This window comes from Emericellopsis cladophorae, assembly GCF_022114955.1.
Source record: "Emericellopsis cladophorae strain MUM 19.33 chromosome Unknown NODE_15_length_399893_cov_118_242817, whole genome shotgun sequence".
In the NCBI taxonomy this organism is placed as follows: Eukaryota; Fungi; Ascomycota; class Sordariomycetes; order Hypocreales; family Bionectriaceae; genus Emericellopsis; species Emericellopsis cladophorae.
In genome coordinates this window covers 110,461-125,576 of record NW_026250940.1, presented here as the reverse complement: position 1 = coordinate 125,576, position 15,116 = coordinate 110,461, and the positions used below count along the sequence as shown (strand labels likewise).

The 15,116-nt window shown below is 55.7% G+C and overlaps 7 protein-coding genes across 7 annotated transcripts; 4 read left to right on the top strand and 3 right to left on the bottom strand.

Moving 5' to 3' along the window:
* Positions 1 to 114: 114 nt before the first annotated feature.
* On the bottom strand, positions 115 to 1,602 carry J7T54_002378 (RNA polymerase II-associated protein 1 -like protein; the record flags this gene model as incomplete). Its single annotated transcript, XM_051505551.1, has 2 exons — positions 115 to 1,283; positions 1,338 to 1,602. 2 exons carry the CDS (start codon positions 1,600 to 1,602, stop codon positions 115 to 117), a joined length of 1,434 nt encoding a protein of 477 aa, XP_051362997.1.
* A 604-nt stretch (positions 1,603 to 2,206) lies between these two features.
* On the bottom strand, positions 2,207 to 2,941 carry J7T54_002377 (uncharacterized protein; the record flags this gene model as incomplete). The annotated part of the gene is made up of 4 exons (XM_051505550.1): positions 2,207 to 2,292; positions 2,339 to 2,638; positions 2,695 to 2,812; positions 2,873 to 2,941. The coding sequence occupies 4 exons, from the start codon at positions 2,939 to 2,941 to the stop codon at positions 2,207 to 2,209; spliced, it is 573 nt and encodes a 190-aa protein (XP_051362996.1).
* A 629-nt stretch (positions 2,942 to 3,570) lies between these two features.
* On the top strand, positions 3,571 to 4,500 carry J7T54_002376 (enoyl-CoA hydratase-like protein; the record flags this gene model as incomplete). Its single annotated transcript, XM_051505549.1, has 2 exons — positions 3,571 to 3,721; positions 3,770 to 4,500. The coding sequence occupies 2 exons, from the start codon at positions 3,571 to 3,573 to the stop codon at positions 4,498 to 4,500; spliced, it is 882 nt and encodes a 293-aa protein (XP_051362995.1).
* Positions 4,501 to 4,876: 376 nt separating this feature from the next.
* J7T54_002375 (Cysteine synthase-like protein) lies at positions 4,877 to 9,210 on the top strand (the record flags this gene model as incomplete). The annotated part of the gene is made up of 6 exons (XM_051505548.1): positions 4,877 to 4,927; positions 4,998 to 5,958; positions 6,181 to 6,825; positions 7,048 to 7,711; positions 8,064 to 8,164; positions 8,213 to 9,210. The coding sequence occupies 6 exons, from the start codon at positions 4,877 to 4,879 to the stop codon at positions 9,208 to 9,210; spliced, it is 3,420 nt and encodes a 1,139-aa protein (XP_051362994.1).
* An 88-nt stretch (positions 9,211 to 9,298) lies between these two features.
* On the bottom strand, positions 9,299 to 10,523 carry J7T54_002374 (uncharacterized protein; the record flags this gene model as incomplete). Its single annotated transcript, XM_051505547.1, has 2 exons — positions 9,299 to 10,371; positions 10,421 to 10,523. The coding sequence occupies 2 exons, from the start codon at positions 10,521 to 10,523 to the stop codon at positions 9,299 to 9,301; spliced, it is 1,176 nt and encodes a 391-aa protein (XP_051362993.1).
* Positions 10,524 to 10,759: 236 nt separating this feature from the next.
* Positions 10,760 to 11,468, top strand: J7T54_002373 (uncharacterized protein; the record flags this gene model as incomplete). Its single annotated transcript, XM_051505545.1, has 2 exons — positions 10,760 to 10,910; positions 10,963 to 11,468. The coding sequence occupies 2 exons, from the start codon at positions 10,760 to 10,762 to the stop codon at positions 11,466 to 11,468; spliced, it is 657 nt and encodes a 218-aa protein (XP_051362992.1).
* A 1,330-nt stretch (positions 11,469 to 12,798) lies between these two features.
* Positions 12,799 to 14,878, top strand: J7T54_002372 (Alpha-actinin-like protein-like protein; the record flags this gene model as incomplete). The annotated part of the gene is made up of 3 exons (XM_051505544.1): positions 12,799 to 12,924; positions 12,973 to 13,952; positions 14,008 to 14,878. The coding sequence occupies 3 exons, from the start codon at positions 12,799 to 12,801 to the stop codon at positions 14,876 to 14,878; spliced, it is 1,977 nt and encodes a 658-aa protein (XP_051362991.1).
* Positions 14,879 to 15,116: the final 238 nt, after the last annotated feature.

Sequence of the window (15,116 nt, the reverse complement as noted above, 5' to 3'; positions counted from 1 at the left end):
TAAACCCCAAGGATCTTAAACTATACACTGCCCATCTCATTTGCGCTGAAACGACGCCTCTAGCGCCCCAGTAGAAAGGTCAATATACAATTTACCAACGGCAGGCAGGCGGCGCTACTCCTCCTCAGAACCGTCATCATTTGCCGATTCGCGTCGAGGCGACTCGGAGGCGCGAGCCTGCCCTTCAGCGTCACCCTCGGCGTCCTCACTGGCCTGTCGTTGAACCGGTGCTTCCTCCACTTCAACTTGCTCTTCCTGGTCAGGGTCCTCCCAGCCAAAAGGATATTCCCTATAATTCCTCATGGCTGTGAGCATGTCCTCGTTAGGGTCCTGCACCGTGAGGTCCATGCGCTCCACAACCTTCTCGTCTTCGTCCCCGTTGTTGAGCATGGTGCGGGCAATGTTCTTGGTACGCTGCGAGCGGATGGTTGATTTCTGAAGCACGGGATAGTAGTACACGGCCTTTTGCCTGGATCCGCTTTCGTCATCTACAACAGAGAGGATAACTTCGTCAGAGTATTTGTCCGAGTGTTCGAGCTCGGTCTCATGAGAGGTCTCGTATGCGCGCAAACGATTGAACTGGAAGCATGGGCCTGACTCTGCTTGGTGGGTATACAGGTTTTCGTCCTTGTGGTCCGCGTCTGTCGGGTCGAACATGCGGCGGAAGTTGGTTGCAGCATTTTTGTTCTGCGGTAGGAAGAAATCGTAGTTCATGAGATTCTGTGGCTTTGGAACCGTGTCCGGATTGGCCCTGTGTAGGTCCATGGCGGCATCGAATGCAGCCTCCTCTTCCTGCGATCGATCTATGGGACGGAACATGGAGCTGAGGAGACGCTTGTCGTATTCTGAGGAAGCAGCGACAGGGTTCCTGTCGAACTTAATCGTAACAAAGGCGCCAGAGTCGGGGAATGCATCGAGATCCGGGATGAGAGGTGTCGCGTCTACTAGTTGGAGTTGCTTCCTTGTAGGGTGCTTGACTCGCTTGTGGTTCTTGAGCTCTTCGTCGGCCAGTGCAAAACTGCGCTCAATCTTTCGTTTGATAGCGACAGGAGAGTCGGCGGCAGCCTCGGGCGATCGCTGTATGCGTTTCTTCTGGGACGCACCGAGGAAAGCTCCTTTGCCAGCTTCCGGCTTCCTCGTGGCGAGGTTGGAGATGTATTCTGTGCGGCGAAGGAAGGAAACACCAGTATCGACAGCCTTGCGTTTCCCAAGACTAGCGAGGGGCCGTAGAAGTGCTAGATCGTGAGGATGGACATCTGGCTGCTGCGCAGGTGCTTGGATTGCTTCGTTGCGTTAGCTGAGGCCCATAGTATCGCTACCAACATCATTTTCCTTACATCGCTCGTCGCCATCAAAAACGCCCGGCATGCCCACGAGGTCTAGCGGCATGCCCAGTTCTGCGTCGGCCTCAATGTTGAGCGGCTGCTCTCTCGCCAAGCGCGAGGCGAACTTGGGATTGGTGTACTGCCCACTCGACAGGCCTGTGTTAGGGATATCGAGCAGCTTGGGCGGATTCGGCGGCGGAGGGAGCGCATTGCTGTATCGGACACGTGCGATATATTCTTGATGAACAACGCGCTCTCCGTTGCGTGAGGTGGCCATGATGGACGCGCTGGCGCCGCCCTAGAGGCAGGCAGCTGAGTGACCTGAAGTTGAATCGAACCGATTGTTGAAGCGCCTTGGAAGGTCTTTGATCCGATGGCGCTGGTGATCTTGGGTGTCGGGTGCGCAATTCGAGGCAGGTTGTGCTTGGTGAACAATGGCTGTGCTGGTAATTCGAAAAAGTCGGGTCTCGTCGCGCTTGAGGCCGGCGGGAGCTTCACCTCAAAGTCCCCACCGGCTTTGCACAGGCGACAGACTGAACGGACAATCTCACAGCCGCACAGGACATTCAGCAGAATCGTCGCAATCATAGACCAGTGTTTTCAATGCTCCAAATGTCATTTTGAGGCAATTCGTATTAATAAGTACTTCTTTTCCACAAGTCCTGTGGCTATAAGGCCACGATTCATCTGGTCATATTTGGGGGTTTGGCCTTCCAACCACTGTATTCCTGAAAACACAATGAATAACTCCACGCCCTTAGCGTCACATGCATGATAATGTAGAGTTAATGACCTTCTAGCAACGCCAAAACCCAGGAAATCATAGTACACATCGCCACCGCAGCCGATTTTCGCGCTTGCCATTCGTTGCGCCCGCCTCCTTAATTCCCGCTTTTGGCGTACTTCTTCTTTCCGAAAGTGAAGGGGACGTAGCGGTACTTGATCATGTGCTGAATTTGCTTGCGCACTGGTGGGGTTAGAGTTAGGTATCACAGAATTATCGAAGGACTCACTCGTCAGGAAGGCCAGCATGAACCAGTACATTAGGAGTACAGGCCAGAAGACCGGTACGTTGAAGATCTCGAACCAACTGCACACGAAGCCAATTGTGATGGCCCTGGTGGCCCAGTACCAGAACTTGAACTCGGGGAGACGGCGGATGAAGGGCCTGAATTCCTCGTCTGCGCGCGTGGGAAGCGCACCAACGGACCCGTCCTCCATTTCATTGTCCATGGCCTCATTGGAGGGGTCAAACTTGGGTGTAAGAAAGGCGAGGAAGAGATTGAGAAGGTAGATGGCGAGCGCATATGCGACTGGAGGCTCAATTAGCGCGTTGAATGACATGCTAGGCTCGCCGTGCTGCACGTACCGACATACCACCCTTGCGCGAGCAAAATGCGCAAGGCGAAGACGACGAAGAGGGCGACGGTACCAACCCATCGATAGGTAACGTAAGGTGTCGACTTGTCAAGAAGTGCTTGATATCTCTATTGGCACGCATTAGTTAGGCATTCGGCGTCACGATCGTGGGGTGATAGGAGTCGCACCATCTGCAGCCTCGACGTCTGCGCCGAGACGGCGGCGAAAGGGGTTTGATCTGGCTCGGGGGCATCCATGATGGCGAAAACCTGTGTCGACCGGCTCCGAAAACGCGAAGATGAAAAGGTTGAGGGAGTGACGCGAAGCGGCGAAGCGAACCGGGAAACCGTGTTGAGAAGATAGGGATGCGAACGGCGGGTAGTGGCTGAGCAATCCGTGTTCAGGAATTCAGGGTCGTCGTCGAGCAGTCGCCGCCAGCCCCAGTCCAACGTGGATTGGTGCTCTCGGGCCACGTAAAGCTTGAGAACGTGTCTGCCGTGCCAACTGCAGCCCCGGGGATTATCCGCGCTCGACCATTTGCACAAGAGGTAAAGAGGTACGGAGGATGCACAAGTTCCATGCATAAAGCGGCCTGCTACAAGCGTCCCCGCCGGCCGGCTGTTGGACGCCTTTATCCTCGGCTGCAAAGCCGACGCTTTCCACTTCGCCGTGGATGCGAGCTGCCACGGACCAAACAAAGGTAGACAAACCATCAACTTGTGTTTTTTGGATTCTCTTTCCCATTTGACACGCACTCTTATCAATCACTCAATTGCGCCAGGCTTGGATAAACTCGAATCTGACTGCGACTGCTCGCTACGACCCAGTACTTTGGTGACATCACTTCCCTCACCAGCCTCCAAGCTCCGGCCCACGACCAGTAAAGATGAATGCTCTTCGCTGTTTGCGTCCTGCGGCATCCCGCGTCAAGGCGGTGCCTTTCCCAAAGGCGACCCTGCCTGCCTTCGCACGCCCCTACAGCTCAAAGAACTACGAGTACATCCAGGTGTCGACACCGAAGCCAGGCGTTGGCCAAGGTCAGTGCCCAATCACGCCTCCAAGTAGCAGCACTAACAGCTGCGTAGTGACGCTCAACCGGCCCAAGGCTCTCAATGCACTTTGCACACCTCTTATCAACGAACTCAATGATGCCCTGGCTGAGCTCAATGGCTCCGATGAGGCCCATGTGATCGTGGTCACTGGCTCGCAGAAGGCTTTCGCCGCCGGAGCCGACATTAAGGAGATGGCCCCTCTTACCTTTTCCGAGGCGTATACAAAGTCCTTCATTGAGTCCTGGTCATCGCTCACTACGCAGGTGAAGAAGCCCATCATTGCTGCCGTGTCTGGCCACGCTTTGGGTGGAGGATGTGAGTTGGCGATGATGTGTGACCTCATCTACTGCACTGAAAACGCCAACTTTGGCCAGCCGGAAGTCAAATTGGGAACTATTCCTGGAGCTGGTGGCAGCCAGCGCTTGACTGCTGCCATTGGAAAGGCGAAGGCCATGGAGCTCATTCTCACCGGAAAGTCCTTCTCGGGCGTAGAGGCTGAGAAGTGGGGTATCGCCGCAAGGACGTTCCCTACGTACGAGGCTCTGATGGAGGAGACGCTCAAGACGGCAGAGACCATTGCTGGGTACTCCAAGGTTGCGGTGCAGGCCTGCAAGGAGGTGGTCAACAAGAGCCAGGATCTGCCTCTGCGCGACGGCGTCGAGTTTGAGCGCCGTGTGTTCCACAGTCTCTTCGGTAGCCAGGACCAAAAGATTGGCATGAAGGCCTTTGCTGAGAAGAAAAAGGCTGAGTGGACGCACTCATAGACGAGACAAGGCGTGTATGCTGTCAGCGGCTCCGTGCTACCAACGGGAAGCTGGACGTATGTATATAAGGCTACACGAACCATCTATGCGCTGAATCAAGTCGGTGACACAGTAGTCATCACAGAATATGCTTTTCTGTATGGGCCATACTTCGGTTATGCAACTCGTAAAATAAGACGCGCATGCGTCTGTCAGTAACCTGTTCGGTCTGTCTGCATGGCGCCCTTGGCGAACGTAGCCCCGCCGAGGTCGAATACGATCAGGCCCCTTCAGCCTAACCGCCTCTTTACGATGTCCACGTACTTTGAGCTCTGATCGCCTTCCTTGCTGCTGAAATTTGTTCCAGAGGCACATCACCAGGTAATGAACGGCTTGAATGGAGTCACCAAAAGGCGGTATTGAACTGGAGAAGGAGCTGACGTGCTCTGTGCGTACCTTCCTTCCCTCACCTCACCTACCCACCATACGCGATCAGGCACTGACATCACAAACGGCAGATATGCACTGAACTCCTCTACCAGCCGCTGACATTACTCGACTGCCTGCACACATTCTGCGGCTCTTGCATCAAAGAATGGTTCTCCTTCGAAGCAGCCAAGATCGAACGCGCGCCGACTCCCCCAACGCCCGACACTGTGCTATTCACCTGCCCGTCATGTCGCGACCCAGTGCGCGACACGCGGCACAATGCTACGGTGGTCACGCTTCTGGACATGATCATCACAGCGCACCCGGAGAAGGCCCGCTCGGAAGCTGACAGGGAAGACATGGGCAAGAAATATAAGCCCGGCGAACAGGTGCTGCCCAAGATCAATGTCAGAGAACGGACGGTGGACGAGAGGCGCGCGCAGGAAGACGATGAGCGTGTCCTAGCGGAAGTCAGGCAAATGAGCCTCAGGGAGGCCGGGGCCGCTCCCGCTCTGCCGCCAAGGCGGCGAAGAACGAGAGAAAGCCGGTCGAGATCTGTCAGTGAGGCTCGTACGGGCGGGCGACCGCAAGGGACACCCGACGGAGCGTCGAGATCGCGAAATGAGCAGCCTGCGAGAAGAAGTGCGGATCAGTTGACTCCAGAAGGAGAGACTCGGCGGGGAAGGCGGAGCGACTCGAGGCAACGGCAAGTGGAACATCAGTCGTCTCTGCGCTCACTCATCAGCTCTGCCGACATGAGCGAGAGGGATATCGAGAGAGAGATCGAGGAGTTTGCGCGTCAGATTCAGGAAGAGGGGCTTCTAGACGGTCTGGATCTCGACAACATTGATCTCACGCGAGATGACGAGCTTAGTCGCAGGATCACGGAGGCTTACAGGCGGAAACAGAACTCGAGGCCCAGAGATGACCGATCTAGAAGAAGAGGAACAAATGGGCAAGGTGGCTCACGCCGACCCAGCGAGCAGAGGGATCCAAGGCCTTCGACTACCGCTACAAGCAGTCATTCTAGCAGCCGACAGCAACGACAGGGTCGGTCTTCGAGCGAGTCTCGTTACAACAGTGATAGGAGCAGACCACCTCAATCATCTTCCGCCACTTTGGACGTCCGTGGTCAGGCGGTGCGTACGAGGAGGAGAACAGGCAGTAGCAGTCGAAGCACTACTACACCAGTACTGGCAACACCTCCTTCGGGTGATGCCCGTCCGGCTGCTAGGTCCCAAACCGACCTGACTCTTCGCAATAACTCAGCAGAGTTAGATGGGCTTCAGCCAGGTCTGGGCGATACCCGCAGCGTCAGCACCCCTAACGTGGGCGCCTGCCACCCGCCCGCTGCAGAACTGCCGGCCGATGGTGCCCATAACTTGCAGTCCTTTGCGGCTCGCGCGGCGAACCCAGCACTGAGTCCGGACGTATCACCTTCGCAACGATCAGCAACTCCGCCTGAGGTTCCTGTCCCCGACGCTGTCCGCGCGCATCGCCCGGCTGAGCTGGCGGTGGTACACTCGGCCATCAGTCACCCCCTTGTCAACCACGGCCAGGCCCCGGGGCATCAAAGAACACGGTCGCAACTCTATCCAGAGCCTTCCATATCATGTTCGAGATGTCGCAAGAAGCATATCGAGTACGAGCTACACTACAATTGTCACATCTGCTCGGGCGGCCAGTGGAACATCTGCCTCGACTGCTACCGCACCGGTCAAGGTTGCCTGTACTGGTTTGGCTTTGGTTACGGGGCTTGGTCAAAGTGGGAGAGGGCCAGGAAGCAGACAAAAGAAGATCTTCCCATGCCTCACATGCTTACAGCGAGTCGTTACACTCCGCCAGCCACTACTCCTGGTGGGGCGGAGGGCAGAAAGACTTTGACCACAGATGACCCAAAAAAACGGCTTGAGAGTGGTACGTTTTGCGCCAGGTGCTTCGTATGGACGAACCAATGCTATTGGCGCTGCGACGTGTGCAACGAGGGTGACTGGGGGTTCTGCAATAATTGTGTGAACCAAGGCAAGTCGTGCTCGCACATGCTCCTTCCACTCACGCATGAGACAACGCGATCGAGTGGTGACCGCCCAACGACACCTCGATCCCCCGGCAGGCCTCCCGCTGCAACTGTTCTCACAGGACCATCCACATCGAACATTGGCCCTTTCAAGCCTTTGACGTTTACGACAAGGTGTGATGTCTGCCAAGATCCCATATCGCCAATCCAGCCCAGGTATCATTGCTTCAGCTGCGTCAGCAATCTCATCGCTGATGCTATTGCTGGTGATTACGACATTTGCTTCTCTTGCTACAACAACCTGGTCGCGCATGGTGAGATCAGCTATGAGAACGGGCACTCTGGTTGGAGACGATGCCTCAATGGACATAGGATGGCCATTATAGGCTTTACAGAGGGAAACGTCGGCCTGTGGCGTTACGTCGACAGGGACATTGTGGGTGGTCGCGCCCTCCGCGCAGAGCCGTACGAAGGTGAAGAGCATCGGGGTAGGGGTCTTCAGAAATGGTCATGGTCAGAAGGGGAGCAGAAACTGGAGAGGCTCGTGACGCAGGACGTCAAGGCTATCGCGCCCACGGCAGACGGCGGCGTGGCCATGAGCCAAGCGTTTCCTCCGGATGGAGGTAATGGGCCGCGTGGGACTGCCAAATGGGCTTGGTATCCCAGGCCCGAGGTCGATGACGAACTACTGTTTCCACGAGGCGCTGAGGTCAGGGAGATTGAGTTTATGAATCACGAATGGTCACATGGGACTCACATGGGCGCCAAAGGCTTGTTCCCAGCCAAGTATGTTCAGCCAGAGCATTGAAGGAGTGGGAGAATGGTGGGAAATTATACGAAGACATGATATATCACACATAGCGAGCATTATCTCTGAAGCCGTCAGGACAGATTATGAAAAACAACAACCTTATTGCCTTGTTGGTAGTAATTCCTATCCAGAATGAGATCGTGAATCCGCCGAATGCCGGTCGACATTGACGTGATCTCCGGCGCTCGGCCCCACTGAAGATTACCCGCCACATCGCGACTTCACGTCGAAAGTGAATCTTGTCTCCAACGTGCGCCACTTGTTGAACATTCCACCACTCTTTAAGTGCTTCGGTATTTCGAGCATCATCGACATGTTTCGTCGCAGCGCGTACCGCCTTGCGGCCACAGCCAAAGCGGCTGCTGAACCAGCCGTCCACACCCTGAACGTATCCAAGGCGCAAGGCGTGGCCAAGGGCTTGACGGGAGGTATGTACTCGGAGACGCTACGAATTGGCTGGCACTGACAGGACGCAGCGATTGGAAACACTCCTCTGATACGGCTGAACCATATTTCCGATGCCACAGGCTGCGAAGTCCTCGGCAAGGCCGAATTCATGAACCCTGGTGGCTCTGTCAAGGACCGCGCAGCTCTCTACGTCGTCAAAGACGCCGAAGAACAAGGCCTTCTCCGACCGGGCGGCACCGTCGTCGAGGGCACCGCGGGAAACACCGGCATAGGTCTCGCGCACGTCTGTCGATCACGAGGGTACAAGCTGGTCATCTACATGCCCAACACGCAATCCCAGGGCAAGATTGACCTGCTGCGTCTCCTGGGTGCCGAGGTCTACCCCGTGCCGGCGGTGGCCTTTGACAACCCGGACAACTACAACCACCAGGCCAAGCGGCATGCGGAGAGGCTGGACAATGCGGTCTGGACGAACCAGTTTGACAACACGGCCAACCGACGGGCGCACATCGAGACGACAGGTCCTGAGATCTGGGCCCAGACGAACGGCAAGGTCGACGCCTTCACCTGTGCGACTGGTACCGCGGGCACGCTGGCTGGCGTCACGAGGTATCTCAAGGACATCTCGGGCGGCAAGGTGAAGGCGTTCCTCGCCGACCCGCCTGGCTCCGTGCTGCACTCGTACGTGCAGTCTGGAGGCAAGCTGGTTGAACGTACAGGTTCCAGCATCACGGAGGGCATTGGTCAAGGTCGCATCACTGATAACCTGGCTCCCGATCTGGAGCTGGTGGACGACTCGCTGCACATCGCAGACGAGAAGAGCATCGAGATGGTGTACCGCTGCCTGGACGAGGAGGGTCTCTACCTCGGCGCCAGCTCGTCATTGAACGTGGTGGCCGCCAAGGAGGTCGCCGAGAAGCTGGGCAAGGGACACACAGTTGTCACCATGCTGTGCGATGGCGCGTATCGATATGCCGACAGGCTCTTCTCGCGCAAGTGGCTGACCGATAAGAAGCTGCTGGGTGCGATTCCCAAACACCTAGAAAAGTACATTGTGCTGCCATAGATAGACTGGGGCCCCCGCGCTCTTGAATACATATTGTACAACATCCCATACCATCCCATGCTGTTCTATTTGTACAGTTGTGCCCCAATCATGAGGATGCCCTCAGACCCGACGCCTCCTCAAAGCACTTTGTCCATTGCTCCGCGCGAGCCTCGTTGCCCGCCTCGCTCTGGATGAACTCCCTAGCATATTGCTCCAGGCTGTCCACCAAGGGCAGCAGCGGCGCCGCCGCCTCTTCGGCGACCTGTTGAGACGTCCGGATGCCCCTTATCGACCAAGCAAGGGATTTGACGTACTCTGACCCGTTCAGTGAGAACAATGCCTGCTTCTGAGGCCTGGCCTGTGCCAATTCCGCGTTCTCGGCGAGCGCCTTGCCCTCCTTCAACTGGGGTGCCCAAAGCGTCTGCACGGTAGCCAGGTCGTCCTTGAGGGCAACCAGGTCGTCTTCCACAGACTCCTCCGCCTGGGTCTTGGCCTGAATCGCCACCGCCCGGGTCTGGAGCATGGCGGTGCGGCCAAGGACTGAGAAATGGGGGCTCATGCCCAACCCTGAATCGGCCAGTTGGCGCTTCTTGATAGCCTTGCTGACTTCCTCGGCATTTTCTGGCCTCTGGATAATGTCCACGAGCGTGCGGACCCAGCTGCTAGCCTGCTTGGCCTGCTCCAGCGAGCCGTCCCACCTGGCGTTGATGGCGTTGACGATGCGGATGACTTGCTCGCGCTCGGTAACCCACATGCCCGTCAGATGCGCCTGTTTGAGGCACCCGATCACCAGACCAACATTGCCAGAGTCGCATGCCAAGCGAATGATCTTGTCGTATGCCCTCTGGTTCAGCCTCACACCAGCTTTTCGGTATCCCCACAGAATCGTGCCAACGTTGGCCCAGTCCTCCTTGGACTCCATCGTGTCGATCGCATCATAAAGCTGCTTCCGAGCGTCGGGTATGTCTTTGTGGCTGTTGAGAGTCTGGAAGCGATGCTCATGGCCTTCGACTTCGATGTCGATGGGGTTCTGGGAGAGGTACCCCTTTTTCTTCGGGTTGAAGACGATGCGTCGCTGTTTCTGGGGAAGATAGGCGGGAAGAATAATCTTGTCCTGGATCACATTCAGAATCTCGTTGAGCTTGGCATTTTCGGTCGGTGTAGGCAGAGCCCTGAGGTCTGGAGTGTGTTAGAGCTGTGCGTGGGATACAACTGGGACTGAGCTTACTTTGCCTCGATGTTGTGCTGAATTGTTTGATGCACGAGTTGCGTACTGACGAGGCAGGGCCGTTGAGCCCACGCAGAGCGGACTTGGCCGTTCTTTGGTACATGCTGGCTCTGGTTCTGGTTTTGGTGAACGGAGAATGTCGTCGCATCGAAAAAAGTTGACACGCAAAGGTCGCGATGCGCGACCCTGGCCCGGCACAGAGAGAGCCCCGGTGAAAAGATGGACCGGACCAATCACACGTCGCGATCCCGTTGCAACCTCCAAACTCCCAAGAATTTCGCGGGCGAGGAGAGCTGGACCATCATCACAGTCAACTTGACACGACACAACAATCACACGATGAACGTCGCGAGCGTAGGGCGGCCTCTAGGCGCCCTCAAGTCTGCGCTGCGCCAAGCGAGGTTTCAAAAGGAGGCCCGGCGATCATTATCGACCACGTCAGGGACAACGCCATCGGTACCTACTCGGACTGCTTTCAGCGCGAGACAACGTACGTTTAACAGCACCGGATCGAAAAACGAATTCGCTCTAACACAACATAGGACAGGATTTGTCAAAGGTCAAGCGCTTCAAAGTGTGGCCACAGATCCCCACGATCCGCAATGACTACCCAAACCCGATGCCCGCCATCCACCAACACCAGATCAGCCAGCTCGACCCGACCGGCGCCCGAACACGCATGTTCTCCAAGAAGCACCTCGACAGCGCCAAGCCAGGCGACGTGCTCATGGTGACGACCAAGTCAGGCGAGCCCTTCTCCGGCGTGTTCATGCAGATCCGACGGCAGGGCGTGGACACGGCGATCCAGCTGCGTGGGCAGTTGATGAAGGTCAGCGTGGAGATGTGGTTCAAGATCTACGCACCGACGACGACAGCCATTGACATCATTTGGCGTAGGCCCAAGCGGGCCAGGAGGGCCAGGTTGACGTACCTACGCAAGGCGAAGCATGACATGGGCAACGTCGACAACCTGGTGTTCGCGTGGAGGAAGGAGAGATATGCGCTGCGCTCAAAGGCGAATCCCAAGGGGCCACAGGGGAAGAAATAAGGAGCTATGGCTGGCTCCGTGTCGGCTTGTATGATATGTGGTATATTTAGAATTGTACAATGGCATGTGCTGTTTTGTGCGAATGGTTCGGACCACGCTGAGCATTCTGGGCGTCCCACCGGTGTTCAAGTCTCGTCGCTTTACATTGAGATGGCTGCTCTCTCCATGGGAGAGGGGGGGTACGGGTGCGCCGGGGCAACGACGAAGAATGGCCTGCTTTCCCGAGTAGAGCGTCGTCAGACCCGGCAAACATAGGGCTCTGGTTAGAGAACACTCGTGCCTTAGGGGTGAGCATGTCATTGATGCCCCCTGAACCCAAGGCGGGAACGATACCTACCTACTCTTGCTATTTCAATGCTTATCGACAGCAGTATTATGTGACAGATGAACTGAGGTAACCACTCGAATCATAGGAAGCACACGGCGAGACCATTGTTGAAGAACCGAGGACAACGTTTATTATACCGTAACCCAACTGAGACAGGCCTGCCGTACCAACTCTCAAAGTTCGGCCTCATTTTCTTCACAACATGCGTTGGAGTTGGTCAGTGAATCTCCAGTCAGTCACTCAGGGGAACATCGATCCAGCGTTCGAGATTGTCAAATTTCTTATATAATCAGCTATTATTGCGCCTCTTCAAGTTGTCTCAATTGTCGACTTGATTTGACATGGATGTATCCCAGTTCATCCACTACAGCCCTGGCAAGCTATTTATGTCCACTGCAATAGCTGTCGGAGCCCGGCAACGACTGGGCATGTCCTCGTACGTACCCCGCCGAGCAGTTTCCGGAGTTTTGTTTACACCGGGATCAGGCCCTGCCGAACCCCGGGCCCCTCGAGGACTGGACTCACTGGACAGGAGGGCCTTCTCCAAATAGCTGCGTCTCGCCGCCCACGCGTTCTCCAGCACCCTCTTCCACAGCATCTATTGTATCGAGCGCCCCAGTCCATCAACTTCACTCTGCTCTTCTGTCGACTTTGACGGCAACCTAATTCCCCAAACCAAAGGTCGCACCCATCACAGAAGATCATCGACCTCCCGGAGCACGACCCCTGGAGCGTCGTCTCCGCATCCATCACGGCTGCATCGTCCCCCTCCCCTGCCCCACGCTCCAGGCGGAACCAGGCAGCTCTGCAGACTGCTCGGGCTCAGCGGTGAAGCAGCATTTGCAGCTCTCTAATAGTAATTATCGACGCATTTCCTACGCTTCTCGAGCGCCACCTCTGAACGACTCGTCACCCTCAAGAAGTTCTCTCCCCCGTCAAGCCAGCAGCACTGCTGACGCCCTTGCTGCCGTTGAGCCGCCGCATGATCAGGGTCTTGCGAGAATGGCGTATGCGGAGCAGCAGCGGTGGATCACTGTCCAGCAAAAGACATTCACAAAATGGCTTAACACAAAGGTTGAGGCGCGCAACATTGTGGTCAGAGACCTCATCGCAGACCTCAGCGATGGCGTATGTGGATTTGCTGTTTGTGCCTGGTCGGTAGACTGACATTGGCAGGTTGTGTTAATCCATCTTCTCGAATGTCTCTCCAACGAATCCCTCGGTCGATATGCGTCCAAGCCCAAGCTGCGTGTTCAACGATTCGAAAATGCGAACACGGCCTTGGACTTTGTCAAATCGAAAGGGATCCAGATGGTCAACGTGGGCGCCGAGGATGTTGTCAATGGGAACCAGAAGATAGTCCTTGGCTTGATATGGACGTTGATTCTGCGCTTCACCATCAGCGATATCAATGAAGAGGGCATGTCGGCCAAAGAAGGCCTTCTACTTTGGTGTCAGCGCAAAACAGCCTGCTACGATGACGTGGAGGTACGAGACTTTAGTGCCAGCTGGAACGACGGCCTGGCGTTTTGCGCTCTACTCGATATTCACCGTCCCGACCTCATAGATTTTGACACCCTGGATAAGTCCGATCATCGAGGCAACATGCAGCGAGCGTTTGACATTGCTCACGAGGAGATTGGCATCCCCAAGCTGCTAGATGTGGAGGACGTTTGCGATGTGCCCAAACCAGACGAGCGCAGTTTGATGACATATATCGCCTACTGGTTCCACGCATTTTCGCAGATGGAAAAGGTCGAAAACGCCGGCCGTCGCGTCGAGAAGTTTGTGAACAACATGCAAGGTGCCTGGGAAATGCAGAGCGCCTACGAGAAGCGAATGAGAGCGCTTCTCAAAGCAATCCAGGAGCAGGTCGATTCCTGGCAGAACGCGGAGTTTGAGGGGACCTACGCCGACGCCAAGCGGCAAGCGAGCGAATTCAACACATACAAAAGGGGCCAGAAGCGCAAGTGGGTGGCCGAGAAAAGCGACTTGGCGACATTGCTGGGGAACATCAAGACCAAATTAGGCACTTATCGTCTCCGACCTTGGGAGCCGCCAGCCGATCTCACACTGGAGACATCTGAGCAAGTATGGAGCAGTTTGTCGCAAACCGAGATGAACCGGGCGCAGCTCATCAACGAAACCATCCGAGAGTGAGTCCGATTTTAGCACGGTCATGTTGCAGCTCCTTTTTACTGACTGCTGTAGCATCAAAAATGCCCTGCGTAAGTCTTTCGCTGACAAGGCCAACGATTTCGCCATGGCCCTCAACACCATGCAGCTGGCGATATCGGGACTCGATGGCGATGTTGAGGACCAATTGCACCACGTGCGAAAGCTCAGCGACAATCTAGCACCCATGGACCGGTACCTAGAGACCATTGCAGCCGTGGATGAGAAATGCGAAGAGGCCAACATTGAAGAAAACGACTTCACCACCTACACATACGATGAGCTTTCCTACGAGCTCGGGTTGGTTAAATCCTCTGTTCAGAAGAAGCTGGCTTTCCTGGAAAATCAAATGGTGGCCAGGAGCATGACTAACCTCACGCCTATTCAGCTTGAGGAATTTGAGAGCGTCTTTCGCCACTTTGATAGGGACGAGACCAACTCGTTGCAGGAGCTCGAGTTCGGAGCTGCCCTGGCGTCCCTGGGACTTGTCTTCTCCGAGGAAGAGATGCACGATTATTTCATCGAAACGTCAGCAGGTCGGGATCACGTCACGTTTGAGCAGTTCATCCGGTTCATGGTGAACGTGACAGAGGATCAGAACACGGCCGAGCAGGTCTTTCAGTCCTTCCGCGAGGTCGCCGACGGCAAGCCATATGTCACCGAGATGGACCTGCGACATAGTCTTGTGCCTGACGAGGTCATCGACCACCTGGTGGGGATTATGCCTGAACACAAGGGTCCCAACACAGCAGAGGATCGCGGGCTGCCACAGTACGATTACATATCATTCATGGAGAAGATGATTGACGAGGAGCGAGGGCGGGACGGCGCTGCCCCGAAGGGCCTGCAGGACAGGACGGACCGCAGCATCAGTCCGCGAAAGGGAGGAGCCCTTAATGGTATTTGAGCACCTTGAGAGCAGACACAGCACCTGTCTGCAACTGCGTATCTTCGTTTCTGTCATTGCTGGCGTCGTAGAGCGGTCTATAGCCTTCGTACAGTCCTTATTCCTGGTATTTTTGTAATTGCATCTGCGGTGTTCGGGTTACACGGGTTGGGAGAGCCAGATGCCACAAGCTTTATCTATATACCAGTGCGAGCAAGTATAGCCTTTCAAAAAGACATGATCATTTCTGCAATTTGTC